This window comes from Xiphophorus hellerii, chromosome 2 (assembly GCF_003331165.1).
Source record: "Xiphophorus hellerii strain 12219 chromosome 2, Xiphophorus_hellerii-4.1, whole genome shotgun sequence".
Classification (NCBI taxonomy): Eukaryota; Metazoa; Chordata; class Actinopteri; order Cyprinodontiformes; family Poeciliidae; genus Xiphophorus; species Xiphophorus hellerii.
In genome coordinates, this window is record NC_045673.1 from 25,327,278 (window position 1) to 25,341,507 (window position 14,230).

Sequence of the window (14,230 nt, forward strand, 5' to 3'; positions counted from 1 at the left end):
CACGAAGAAGAGGAAGAAGACAGAAAGCAGTTGGAGAATGACGGCAAGGCATGTTTTTAAATGACTTATCGCGTGAACACAAATATTCACACGTGACTTTAACTCCATTTCTTATTTAACGGAAACGCTGCAATTGAAAAATTGCATGTTTTTTTTCCCCCCCAACATTATCACTGACAAAAAAAACGCAGCAACAGTAAATCTGTCAATCATATGTTTATCGATTGGACAATGTTAAGGCCTGCTCCTTTGCGCCCAGTTTCTGTTTTTAATAAGATCTTCTAAGAAAAATGACATTTAATTAGGAGCACGGAGCCACATTTGTTAGCGCGGGTTGGACGCCTGGAAGCCAAAACAACAGAAAGAAAATGTCCTGCGGCAGTGTGCTTTTTATTTTTATTTTACTTTTTGCTCAGAGAGAGGGAGGAATTCCCAGCGGTTCGTTTGACTCACTCATCTGAACGAGTCAAACATAACAGAGCAGTGATGGAAGTGGCTCCCGTCTCACTGGGTCTCCTCCACTTCTCCATGAATAATGGATGAAATGTTAAGTCTTCATAAAAACCTCCTCCTCTCTCAGCACACGCAGCGGCGGGTGTCTTTTTAGCACGCAGGCAGGGGCTCCGTTGTGGTTAAAGACGAAGCTGATGACTGTCAATCGCGTTGAGCGACAAAAAAAAAACAACAACTACAGTATGACTCACAATGCAGATAACGTGCACAGGAAAAAAATCTAATGAAATCATTATGTCACCTTTTAACATTTCAAAGAGCTGCGGCTGAATGAATGAAGCAGTTTTCTAAGAGGTGACTGTCCAGTTAAAGAAAGTGCTCTGAAGTTATAGACACCCTGTGCTGAGTTTAGAATTACCGCACACCCTTGAAAATATGGTAAAACGGGTTAAAAATATATTACAGGGGCAATATTATGTGTTTTCCAGCCACGTAGAATAATTTCATAGCACAACAAAGTGACAATTCCACCTTCAATTGTAATACAAATTCTGTATATATCAAATATGACAAAAGAAATTTGACTGTCTTGAAATTGGGCCTTGTCTCTTTAAAAAAAAAAAAAACTCCTGCTCTTTCTGAAACTCTACATCACAAGTCATCACAACATGGCTCCTCTATTAACCCTTTAACAACTTTTTTACCAGTGTTGCACTGAGAAGTAGCTCATATAATGAGCAGCTCCAACAGGTGTTTGCTAATTGCTGCTGGCTAGTCTGAAGGAGCTGAGCGAGGGGAGCCACAGAGGAAGAGCCCCTCTGTGAGGCTGAGCTGCGTCTTTGAAGGTGGCGTTAGGTCCCACCAAGCGTTCTGCACAGCTGAATGGTTGCAAGGGGGGGGGGGATTCAAGGACTTCCAACAAAGTAGACTTTACGTAGTACTGCCCCTTTAAGCCACCAAGCGTTTATGTTCAAAATGAACTAAAGCATGTTTTAATAAAGAGGAAAGTTTGATGTGCACGTGCTGGGGACGTTTTTGTCTGGTCTGTCTGTCTTCCACAAAACGACGACGCTACATTTTCAGCACTGACTCAGACATCGTTGTTTCCGTAATACTTTCTGCCACCCTTCAGGTAACTACTTACCTTGAACCTCTGCATTTCAAAGACTTTTCAGAACAGAAACAATGACGTCACATTTGCACAATGCTTCGACAAAAAAAAACCTTTGACAAAGTCTTTCACAGCCGTGGGTGGGTTGACTAGAACATCACGCGTTTTGCACGTGAGCCTCACACCTAAACGCACAGATTGCGTCGCTGCCTGTCAGCTCCAGCTTGACTCTCTCAGCTAACTCAGGAGACAGCGCACCTGAAGTTCAAGTGCAACTGGTAAGAGGCCATGGAGTATGGAGGCTGAGGAAAACTGTCGAGGTTTATTACCACACACACACACACACACACACCTCCTCCTAGCTCACACACCACCTCGCTCGACCACATTACGAGTCAATGTCACCTCGCTCCCCGTTCGGCACAGACGGTCCAAACGGAGCCTTTAATGAGCCGCCGTTTGTTTGGCCACAGGGCGTCTCAGATGAGACATGATGCTGTCAGTTGGATTTCATGGCAGCTGCCTCTGTGGCACTGAATCACCATCTGAGTCTCACACCGTCACACATCGGAGCCCTAGCAAGTTCCCCAACCGTCGGCTTTATCCTCTATTACCGTCGTCGTTAAAGCTTGACTTGTCCAACGGAGAGCTGAACTTGTTTTTTTGTTTTTTTCAACCCAGCTGCTGATTAAACTGCTGATGATGTGCTGGTTATCTGGGAACATGTCCATCTGGAGGTACTATCATCCTCTATATTCTGAACTTTAAGGTGAGATGATGATAACTGAAGGGGAAACACGCCACCGCTACCTTCAAAGCTCAGATTTTAAATTATTGTTGTGGCATTGCACCCCGATTGTCATGGAAACCACACAGCGGGGCAGCGTGTCAGTTCCACGTCTTCTGTCAGGCAGCTGACACATGCAGTCGTCTCTCTGGTAACGTCTGGAGCGACGGCCTTTCAGTGGCAGGACTCGTCACTTTGCGTGGCCTTTGGAGCCGATGCTGTGCGCAACGACGCAACAAAGTGCTTTGTTAGATGTTCCAAGTTGCATTTGGTTTGACGAGGCATTCGCTTCTCCAGAGCAAGAGGAGGAGAAGAAGAAGAAGAAAAAAATATGAGGGGGGGGGAAGCTCCATCAAGTATCTGTCACTGGAGGTGGCTGGCTGTCGAATAAAAAGCTGCGCTGGGTCATTTTACAGGATGAAAGTCAATACAGTCGATACAGGCAATCATCTAACCTTCCCTCCAGATGCTCTCTACAGTATTTACAGCGGCAGACCGGATCGCTTTGACCTGAAAGCGGGTGTGGGTAAGACGGTGCATGTGTAGAATAAAATGCAATGAGACAGAATTTTAAAAAATGCTAGCCATGTGACTCGACTAAAAATTTTTAATCAAGTTAATTGGAGAGTCCGTTCACATCTTAATCGTCACAAACCCCCTTTTTGCTGCTAAGTTCTCGAATAAATAGACAGATGAGCTCAACAACAAAGATACTTAATCTGTTACGGTGTTCAACAATCAGATTGGTGTAAAGTAGCTACTCTACAGGTCATTCGTGTAACTCTGAAAAAAAATACTTCGGTGGATGCTAACATTAGCATTAGGGGTTGTTTGTGCTGCTGCATGTTTAGCATTGAGATGCTACTTTAGGCTTGAAAAGCTTCAGTGACGCAAAAACACAGGAACACAACAGCAGTCTCTTCCAGCGTCTTATCAAATCGTCTTTTGGAGCAAAAATTAAGGCCCTGTGGGCCCAGAGAAGCAGCTTCGTCATCCGTTGTTGTTGTATGCAGATGTCAGTTGTGCGTCAGCTTTTCAAGTGTACCAGAAACGTGCAAATATGAAGGTTCCAGCCCCAATAGGAATGGGTTTTCTCCGGACGCTAGCAATTTTGTTTTTCACCATATCTTATTTTGCACTCAATGTTATTTCAGAAGGACAACTTTTGGATTCCCCGACCTGAAATGTAGTTCTGTTTTCAGTGGGGAAAAATCCACGCCGCATACTTAAAGAGGGTATGAACTTTTAAAGTTGTATAGTTTGCAAAAGCAAAAGCAAAGTCATTTTGGAAAGCTGGATTTTTTTCTTTTAGAATCTTAAGCTTTGAAACAAATCCGCAGCAAAGACGGCGGATGTTAAAATGATAAGTATGACTTTTTCTTTTATGTCCTACATCTCAAACGACAGATTCCACCTTTATTTCAAAGTTCTGTTTTTCCTCTCAAAAGCACGTTTAGGTAAGCTGGATTTCATGTTTCAATTATTTCATTTTCCCTTCATTTCTTGTTCAGAAAATGTAAAATCTATCTACATCTTGTGGAAAACAGTTGTTCTTTTTTTTTTAATTGCTCACATTTTTTATTTCCTGCAGTTTCTTAAAAAGCACTTGTGTCACATAATAGAAAATGCATCAAACTGTTAGATAATCTCAAAATAAATCACAGGGAAAAGAAGTAATATGAATCGACCTCCTAGCAATTCTTCACAAGAGTGAGGAATTTGGCTTACTGGAGCCAAACTGAGGTTAAGCTTTTTTGTTCAGTGTTTTAATCATCTAATTAAACCAATTTGCACAGATAAAAAAAGACAACAACAAAAAAAGAACACACACAATCCAGTAACAAGTAAGGGGGAAAACTCTAAGAGACAGAACCAGTGTTGCAGCTCAACCAACTGAAGCCCCGACATATTTTCATGTTTTTAATTTGAAGCGTTGCGCGCCAGGAAGGAGGGAGGCAGCAAACCAGGCTTTTGATTTATATTCAAATGAGAAGTATACAGGGGGAAATTGGATTTCTCTTTCATTTCAGAGAATGAATTTCCTGGCTGCAGATTATATTGAATCATCTGGCAGTGTTAATATCCAGCTCGGAGCGTCAGGAGGAACTCCTCATTACATAAGACTCAGAGGAACTTTTACACCTCCTCGCCACGGAACGCTGCGACAGTTTTCACTTCGAGGGCGATGTTCAAACAATACACACCCCCACCCCACCTCAAAGGCTGTTTAAGGCATTTCCACCCGTTTTAATGTACACATGAAAGGCCATAACATATCAAAGAGTTCTAGTTAAAGTCCCAGTGAAGGTTAGTCTTTGTTTTATGTCCCAGATGTCAACGAAGTGGACTAATGCTGCGCCGCCATGTGAGAGAAAGGATCTTTGTACAAGTGGAATGGCTATCAGGACGCTGTACCCTGATTAAAATTCAACAAACGTTTAATCATGCCGACTCAATTGGACGCAAATACGTCGTCGAATTCAAGAGAGGCGGCTAAATTCGGTGCAAGCCTTTTCACGGTTTATATATCAAGTAGATGAAAATGACTGATCTGGCACAGATACTATGAAGCAAAGAACAACCTGCTGTCCGGAAAAAATGGGCTTTCTTGCAGAGGCGGAAGTAATTTGTGGGGGGAGGAGGAGGTTGACGCTAAAACATTCTCCTTTGTCTGGACAGCACCAAAAAGCTTTTATATTGATTTTAATAGTGGAGGAGATTAAACACAGAATCAATACTCACGGTTCATCCCGTTTTAAGGGAATTAGAAAAGTTCTCTTGAGGTACGAGGATGAGTTAGGGGTGTGTGCATAGGCGCCGGAACAGGGGGGAGCCAGGGGACCATAGCCCCCCCCACACACACACACACTTTACGGCCCTGCCCTGCCCGGCTGGTCCTGCCAGACATTTACACAGGCTGCACACAACTCTGTGACTGGCATCTCTCTGTGTTTATATGCAGACAGAAGTACAGATAAAAACTACAGCACTGAGATCTGGACCAAATCTAAGGCTCCACTCACTCAAAGCACAAAGCAGCCCCGGCTCCAGACGAATTTAACAGCAGGGGGCATTGGTTTATTTTGGGGGGGGGCAAAATGAATCGACGTAGCTGCAACATAAACATAATCAATACATCAGTAGCCTACAGGCTACTTGTTAACAAGCTGAAGGTGCTGTATTGGTATTAGCTAGTCATCATTTAGCAAAAATTATCTGCATCCAACAGCTTTACTCAACTCAGTCGGTTAGTTTGTGGGGAAAACTGTGGAAAGTTCTTTGTGTTTTGCTGCCATGAATCTACCAGACCTGAGTAGCTCTGCACAGCAGCAGCAGGTCTCCTTCACTGCCGCACAGGCGTAAACCCAGTGCGAGAGTAGTAGCGCTCATGTTGCGTTTAAAGGCGGCTCGGAAAAACAGGTTACGACGTGTTAACTATTAAACACATTTAATGGCTGAAAAAAGTGACAGAGGACACAGATATGGGAAGTGCGGAAGCCCCTACTGTATCAAATCGATATAGGAGTAACAGAGAGTTGGCCAGAGTTGGATGTTAAAACAAGATAATAATTTAAGAAAAAACTAAAAAAACCCAGCAAAAAATAGCTTAGCAATTGATAAAGCCGGCACACCTCTTGCATTTTAAAATGCCAAATCTCAGGTTTATTGGAAATGTGGACTATATTGTAAAGTCATAAAATCGACCTCTTTAAATTAATTATCAAACCAACTAAGAAGAGTGGTAATACATGGAGCCAGCTTTATGTATCAGTTGAAATTGAAGTTTAAATGCATAAACAGCCCAAAACAACGTGACGTTCACAGACACTGGGATGTATTTTGTTGAAATATTAATATTTTCCACACATATAAAGACATGTTCAAGGGTGGAACACAAAATGACAGCAATAATAATAAAAAAGCAGAATTCAGAAAACGACAAAGAGGAAAAACAAAGGGAGAAGAGAGATAAGATAAAGACTGGTTAGACAGATACTGTATTAAATAACTAAATTAAGTGTAAAGTGAGAATTAAAAAGAAATAAATCATCCCCTAAGGTTGAGGATTATCATCTAACTACTTTATAAACAATTTTCACTTTTCTCAAATATTCTTTTCTCTAATAGTGGCCAACACACTCCAGTGCAAAACATTTCTAATTTCCAAACCACACATAAACACATCATTAATATGGTCCGTTTTAATTATAAATAGGTGCCAAACTTTTGGTTTACGTCTGATGAACTGCTTCAATATATGAAAAATCACAAAAATAATAATAATTTTCTTTTTTAGCATTTTTATCGAGAAGGAGTTATAGGCGCCAAATACGAGTTACATTCCCCGTTTAGTCACTAGAGGGGGCTGTGGGCTCAAATGAGCCACGGGGCCACGCGTGATAGAGATGGGTTAAATCCAGAACAGCATTCAAGTTACCGTCCTGGCGGAGTCCGTGTAAATACTGTTGTCGTGTTCTTTGGAGTTGGTGGGTTTTGTCTTGTCGGAATGTAATAAACTGGTGAATGTGCAATCCAAGAAGACTCCCGGAAATGACGTTTAGACGCCACAAAACGTACAACGTCGTTAGCCACCTAGCATTCCATGAAAAAAAAAAAAAAAACAACGTTTCACTAGTACAGCATTAGACTGGCTAGTAGAAATACATTTAAGAATGTATGAAACCTAGAAAATCATTGAACTGAAACATAATTTAGAGTATAAAACTGCATATAGAAATGAACAGAGTGTGGGGTTTACTAGCTGCTGAGTGTCAAATATGTCAAATCGTCCATCAGCTCCACAAAGATAAACAGCAGCAGGACAGCTTCAGCTTTTAGCTGTCTCTCCATTGCCTGAAGATACTTAAGACACACATACAGGTACGTTTTTGTTAGTACACATCATGTAATTTGGAGTTTTGAGAGGTTGGGGTTATTGCCCAACATGGGAGGGTTTGCAGCAAGTCCATTCACCTGCTGTTTGCAGCATTTTCCAGTCAGCCTGCAGCCTCTCTCTGATCCTCTCCAAAGCATCTCCGTCGTCTGGGAGCGGAGTCAGAAGCTCCCGCAGAGGAGGCGCAGGGTGCCCGAGGAGGACGGAGGCAGTAGGGCCCATACATGCTCCATCATTCGTCTTAAAGACAAAAAATAAATAAATAAAGTTTATAAAGACTTCGACTTCAAACTTGCTCCAGTCGTCTCACCTGCATCAGAACCAGAGTGTGTCCCTTTGCGAAGCCCTTCAGCAGGCCAATTAGTTGCTGCCACATACAGTCGCCCACTCCGCTTCCTGGCATGCGACTCAAAAGGACAAGGCCCGGGTCGTACTCGTATCCCAGAGGTAGGAGGAGGCCAAGGACCGCCTGGATGAATCCTACCGTGTCACCGCAACCCTGCGAGGACAAGAAAACCACACGTCATGTTTGTGAGATGCAGTCAGCATTGTGTGTGTGTGTGTTTTAAAGTTATCTCACCTTCTTTAAACACATTGGAATATAATATTTGCCCTTCTGTTCCTCTTTGTCTTCACCGCTGATTTGTACAACAAGCATTTTCCTTAAAACAGAGATTTTTTCGTAATAAAATTGCGATTCCCGCTGAAAGTCTTTTCTGTAAAGCTTTTGTAAAAAGTGCAGTAGGGCTTAAATCACTATTACCCATCTGCCGTGGCGTAATTCAGCTCCTCTTTGCCGACACAAACCACTAAAACCCTGAAGGAAGACGAGTGGAAACAGTTCAGGCTGGTCTGAAAGCATTTATTGCTCATTTATTTTGAGTAGCCAAAGTGTGTATTCCCCTAAATGTTGATCAGGTTACTTTAAAAGTGAAGCTCAACACTTCTATGTGGTTCTATGTGGTTTTTGTCAAAACATACAACACAGTCTGCGTAAGATTTGACTTCTGTACCGGTTGACGAGGTCAGAGCCGAGGTCCTGGACAACACACTTGACGGCTGCGGCGACATCGGGGACCAGCGCCACGCCGTTGCCGATCTGAGAACCGTTCAAATAAAATCAACACACAACAAGCCAGTAGAGGGAGAAGGAACCCCAAACAATGTCTTGATTTTACCTCGTTTGTTCTCATTTTCTCAATCAGGGTGTAAAGTCTCGAGAAGGTGGCGACACCGTCCGCGTCACCCGCAACTTCCGCGGAATGGTTCCTTCAACGAAACGGCTCAGTTAGCGAGCGGGGTGAAAACGCTCGTCAAACAAGGCGTGCGACTCTGAGTGCTTCTCACTTTATTCTGCGTACTAAAAGCGGTCCGAGATCTTTGGAGGAGGTGAGGCGTTTCAAGCCGTCTGGACAAGCCGCGTCGTCGGGAAGCGCCGACGCGGAACAAACGGGAGGACGGAGGCGCTCTGCGGGCTCAGGCCAAACTTTTTCCTCCCGGCTCCTTTCTTCGTCTGCCGTTTCTGCCTTTTCTTCCTCTGCTTTTGCCAGTTTGATGCGTCTGGTGCCGACGTCCGTCGTAGGCGGATCGGCTGGAGAAACGGGAAACCGCATGAGACAAGGGGTACAGAAATAAGGAAATAAAATGAACATTTCTACATCTTAAAAAAGATGAAAGTTTTCTCTATTTCCATGAACTTATGGCAGGAGTTGTTGCGCTCCACTAAGAAAACGATTATAATAAACACAAAAAGTAGGGTAGTCGGCACTTATAACATGTATAAGACAACATTATCCCACTTTATTAATGAACTACTGAATAACAAGGCATATTCTGTGTCGTGCTGGAACAACAAAGTAACTCTGAACAACTGCTGCGTGGCTGTTCTACCTGCATGCTTGAGGATGGGCCAGTACCGCCTCTGGACCGATCGGACACACTGAAGAGACTCGAGTGCACTGAGAAACAGCAATAAAACCACCGATTTCAAGATTCACGCCGCTCAAGTTTCTATTTCTCTGTCAAGTTACAGCCGCAAACTCGACGCTCGTTTTCATTTCATGAGAAAGATCCGGACGAAGTAGAGCATAATTGCCGGGAAGAAGGAAAACGTTACGCGATTTTCTGCAACGCTCAGTTTGCGTTTGACCCGACCTTTCACAGGGACTCCCGAGGTTTGCGAGCCGAGGCAGCGGATCGCCGAGCAAAGTCTGAACAGTCTGACACACGGATTGTGCGAGAGAAGTCAAGTTGTATCCTCCCTAAAGGAAAATGTAGAAATGCATAAAATACTTTGAAAGTCAGTTAAATAAGACAGCTAATTACTGTTAATCATACCTCCAGTACAGCACACAGTTTTCCTCCAGCTAGGTTCATTAGGAGGTGGGTTAAGTGGGCGAAGATGTCCGGAGTGGCACACATCTCTCCCTGGCAAAAACAAACAAACAACAAAGCAAGTAATTTGAATGTTTTTGATGCCGATTCAAAGGCTTTTTTTTTTTTTTTAGTGGATTCATAAGATAGAACTGTAAGAGAGAATGCATGCATGCAATGTGTAAATAAGTCCACTTTACGCAAGAGGAATTTCTGTTGTTTTGCTTTCTTTGGTACCTCTGGGTCGCCGATAGCCGAGTCAAAGCCCGCGCACACCAAAACCAAGTCTGGGCAAAACTGTGAGGAAGAATCAAAAGAGCAACAAGTCGTGGTCACACTTCAGTCTTAAACAAATACGTCCTAAAAATGTCTCACCTCATACGCTACTGGCAGGAGGACATGGCAGAAGGCTGACAGATAGTCGCTGTTTTCCATCCCCACCTGAAATGTCAGAGTGATGACTCTGGTGAGCGAATATTTATCCCTTATTTCAAAATAACAAAGTCCAAATGACAAAATATTGTGATAAATTTGTAAAAGTAACAAAAGCGGTAAATAGATTCTGACTGTACCACAATTCATCTGTCATCAGTGCAAATGCGACTAACACTTCAGGGTTTATAGATGAGCAGACCTTTGGTAATGCAACATGGTTACATTTGTGACAGTAGGACAGCGAGTGCGGTCTCACGCCTTAACCAACCAATCAGAATTAATACTGGCTAAATCAATACACCAGTCAATTTTTCGACCTACTCACCTTATTCCAAGGCACGTTTATGTTGAAGCCAGCTCCGCTTCCTTTGCCGACGCTATCGTAGTCTGACTCTCTAAGATTGGGCCAGAATTTCTGGTGCTCATAGCGGTGCCAAGAAAAGTACAGAACACTGCAGAACACCATAAAACCCTCAGTGAATAAAACACCAGAGTTATGCTGAAAACCTGTTGCATCCTCTCATACTTTCACAGGTTGCGATTTGACAAAAGGACCCACCTCGGATCATCTTCAAAGCAATACTGCACCCCTTGACCGTGATGTATGTCCCAGTCTACTATTAGCACCCTGAAGAAGAAGCATTTAAGCTGCTTTAAGCGAATGTGAGTCCAGCAGAAGTCGGCACAATTAGACCAAACTGTGAGAAAGATATATATTAAAAAAAAAGGTCGAAATACCTTTTGGCTCCATGTTTTTGCTTAGCATATCTCGCTGCTATGGCCACGTTGTTGAACACACAGAAACCACTGGCAGCACTGCGCATGCTGTGGTGTCCCGGCGGTCTACAAAACGACAACAGGAAACACGTACGTTTCTTCCCAGTCGTGGCATGAGCTAAAATGTACTGTTCCCACTCTGTGTTTTTCCTCCTATATACTGCATGTTACAGTTCGTGTTAAAAGCCTCGTTGCAACAAAGTAGGGGCATAAAATGGAACAACGCAAAACATAATTCACACATTTCGACCCGTACCTAACCAGAGCCATGCCGTTCCTGACCGTCCCTGTCATGACACTGTCCACCAGTTGCAGAGCAGACCCTGCAGCCAGCTTGGCGCAGTGATAGATATTCTGCGGCAGTAAACAATTAAGAAAATAGGGATTAAAAAAGTGAGCAACACAGCCAGAGAGTGAAAGAGGGACATCTGTAATACACAGCTGACGAATAGGGGACTAACTGGGTGGAAGTAGACGTCCCCATACTGAAGGGTGAACTCCTTCAAGTCCTCCAAAGTCATGTGCGGAGTCTTTTTCACACCCTCCAGATATTCCTCGCTGCAGACAGCAGCATGATGAGAACGTTTATTTCATATTAATGAGGAGGTGAATAAATCCACTCCATCGTAACAGTTGCAGAGGGAAATCAATGCATGAACAAATTCACACCAGCAGGGGGCCCCCAAGCACACATGTAAATTTGTTGTTACATTTATAAAGAATAAACCCCATTTGAAATTCTTTAAAATAGCTGAGACATTACATTAGAAAGCATAGTTTAATATTGGTATTTCATTATTATATTGACTACTGCTATATGATTATATGCTATAGTTACAAAAGTGTTATTATTTAAAAGTGTTATGTCCTTTTTAACTCTTTTTTTTCAAAAAGAAAAAAACAATGCTGAAAAAACAATACAGAAGGATAAAAAGACAAGATAAAAGTAATACAGAAATAGAAGAAGCAATATTGAAAACTCCTATCAAAGACAAGAACTCAAAGCAAAGACTGAACCAGAAGCATAAGCTTATTAATTTTTTTTATACATACGGCATTATCAAAACTAAAACAGTTGAATATTTCCTTTGTATTTTTCTAAAACATATCTCTAAAGAATTCTGTGAGTCTCTAGACAAACTCATAGAAGAAAACAACCATAATAAAACCTCATTGCATTTGTTTAACAAAAGAGTTTTGGACATTTAGTTTTAATTTAAAAAGTGAAAAACACAGCTTTTAACTCCTCGCAACAATTATTCCACACACGACTGTCTGTAACTAGTAAACCTTGAAAGTCAGAGGCGTTGGATGTGGAACACAATCAAACTGAGAACATTTAAAACGACGTTTTGATTGGTTGTGCTAATAGGAGATGGGGGCTCTGAATCAAATATCTGCTGAAGGACCCAGTGTTAAAGGGCCGGCGCTGCAACAGGGCAGCAATCAGGACCGACCTGTGGACGAGCAGGATCTCTGCATCTGAGGCCTCACGAGGCGGCACAGAGACACAGCGGTCAGACAGACCCGTCCTGACCAGGGCCTCATAACTGACCGAGAGCCGCTCGGGAACCTCGATCTTACATGCTGGGCTGCAGAAACAAAAACAACGTAATATAGTCGTAAACATCATGTTACCAGTCACCGTTATGAATACAAAAAAATAGCTAACCCACCAGAAGTATCCAACGCGAGGATGCTTTAGTGTGATGGAAGAGAAATGTTTTAAAGTGAGCAGTTTTGTTTTTTTTTTGTTTCTTTGTTTTTGCTATTTGGAGCAACTGGATGACTGGTTGGAAGAAAATTACAATAGATTTTACACTTAACAAAAGTCTAATTTCTCTGTCTGGAAGTATTTTTAATCAAACAGCTAACATCAAATTATAAATCATAATTATAACGTGGAGTGATAAAAAATGCAATGTGTGTTGCTCCATAAAGACAAGCGTGACAAAATGGGATAGTTTGAAGAGTAAAAACACTTAAAAACAACTGAGTTTAACTGAGTGTTTGTTTTATATTCCTACTTAATTCACCATCACAATATTAAATACAAAGTCTAGATAATATTATAAACAACTAAAATAATGGATTGCATTATTTCTGCAGCAGAATTGGAAATAATGCTGCTGTCTCGTTTCGAATAAAATCATTTAAGTTTATGTTTTACATTTCTGACGGAAGTTTTACTCTAAACTCTGATCGTTTTATTTACATTTATACTTTAAAAATCTAACATGTTTATTATATTTGGATTGTTATTTTTGCAAAATTCAACATGCAATTTTTTAAAATTCTGAAATACCTTTTTTTTAACTGCAAACGGCAGGTGTGGTTTTAGCAAAATAAGAATATTTAAAGCATATTTTTCCCAAACTAAAATTTGTTCAACTTTAACAGACACAGCAAACGTTAACATTACCGGTTACTGGATGAGACTGTGTCTGGGTGTAAACACAGCTTGAAATGTTTGACTTAGAAGCAGCTCGTTTGTGGAGATGAGCAATAATCTGTGTGTGGTAACATCTGAAAAATATTTATAAACAACCTTTAAAATGACGTGAAAGCACCACTATAGCAAGCAGTAGGTGAAACCGTGATTACTGTAGGAATAACATGTAAATGTAGCAGACATGGTGACCTCCAGGTTACAGAAGCCAGCGAATCCGATTCTGACAAAATATGATGTGAACATGTTCTTGACACTCACTCAACCCAGAGCAGTTTGTATTTGGTCATCTCCTCATCGTAAATCAGAGCTGTCCCCATTGTCGATGCTTCCGAACGTGTAGAGAGAAATATCACAACAAAACCTCCTCCGTAGTTTAGTTGTTTTTTGTTTTTTTTTAATCCTGACTTTTGATCTTACGGCACGAATAAAGAATACCTCTGGGTTACTTCAAACCTTTATGTAAAACCGTCTGAATTGTATCCAGTCTGAACGCACCTCTGAAGACGCTTATTAAGCGAGAAGCATGTAAACAGAAAGTTCATCTGAGAAGCACCGAGTGTGAAGTTAACGTTCTGCCGGGGAACGAGCGCCATCTACTGGACGGAGTCCGGTATTCCTCCAGGGCTGACTGACATCTCGTCACGGTAGCCTGTTTTCTGTTTCTATTTCTGTTCCTGTGTGTTTCAAATTATTTTCAAATACAAAAAAAAAATACTTTATTCATCCCAGAGGGCAGCAGAATGTTTTTGTAACAGATATGAGTCGTTCTTCAGGGAGTTGTTGTAGATACTGATGGCTGGGCAGGAAGGATCTCCTGCAGCAGTCATTATTACAGAGAATCTGGGAGACGCCTCTGACTGAAGACACTGCTGTTGTGTAACAGTTTCATGAAGAGACTGCTATGCAAAATGAGCAACAACTGTTATACAACAACTGAATGCTTTTTTG

At 41.9% G+C, this 14,230-nt stretch overlaps 1 protein-coding gene across 3 annotated transcripts; it reads right to left on the reverse strand.

The window, feature by feature from the left end:
- Window positions 1–5,986: 5,986 nt before the first annotated feature.
- LOC116737262 (polyamine deacetylase HDAC10) lies at window positions 5,987–13,842 on the reverse strand. Of its 3 annotated transcripts, none has more exons than XR_004342767.1 (21): window positions 13,541–13,842; window positions 12,288–12,422; window positions 11,292–11,388; window positions 11,087–11,184; window positions 10,792–10,896; window positions 10,613–10,681; window positions 10,379–10,505; window positions 9,994–10,059; window positions 9,856–9,915; window positions 9,583–9,672; window positions 9,400–9,506; window positions 9,136–9,203; window positions 8,593–8,836; window positions 8,424–8,514; window positions 8,259–8,344; window positions 8,009–8,062; window positions 7,826–7,907; window positions 7,556–7,744; window positions 7,326–7,485; window positions 7,111–7,214; window positions 5,987–6,944 (listed from the first exon to the last, which is right to left on the reverse strand). XR_004342767.1 is itself a non-coding variant. In XM_032590324.1 (21 exons), the coding sequence occupies exons 4-21, from the start codon at window positions 11,349–11,351 to the stop codon at window positions 7,180–7,182; spliced, it is 1,791 nt and encodes a 596-aa protein (XP_032446215.1). In that variant the 5' UTR covers window positions 11,352–11,388; window positions 12,288–12,422; window positions 12,507–12,529; window positions 13,541–13,841; the 3' UTR covers window positions 5,987–7,179. The 3 variants fall into 3 exon arrangements, 2 of the variants coding, with proteins under 2 accessions (XP_032446215.1, XP_032446203.1); XM_032590324.1 differs by adding an exon at window positions 12,507–12,529 and having other exon boundaries at window positions 5,987–7,214; window positions 13,541–13,841; XM_032590312.1 differs by having other exon boundaries at window positions 5,987–7,214; window positions 13,541–13,841.
- Between the last annotated feature and the right edge of the window lie 388 nt (window positions 13,843–14,230).

Excerpts from the sequence above, each read along its gene's own strand:
- LOC116737262 (XM_032590312.1), bottom strand. The coding sequence starts at position 13,599 with ATGGGGACAGCTCTGATTTACGATGAGGAGATGACCAAATACAAACTG. Across the intron at positions 10,682-10,791 it reads CAAAAACATGGAGCCAAAAG|GGTGCTAATAGTAGACTGGG; the intron begins GTATTTCGACCT and ends CTTCTTCTTCAG. Across the intron at positions 9,204-9,399 it reads CTCGGGAGTCCCTGTGAAAG|TGCACTCGAGTCTCTTCAGT; the intron begins GTCGGGTCAAAC and ends GCTGTTTCTCAG.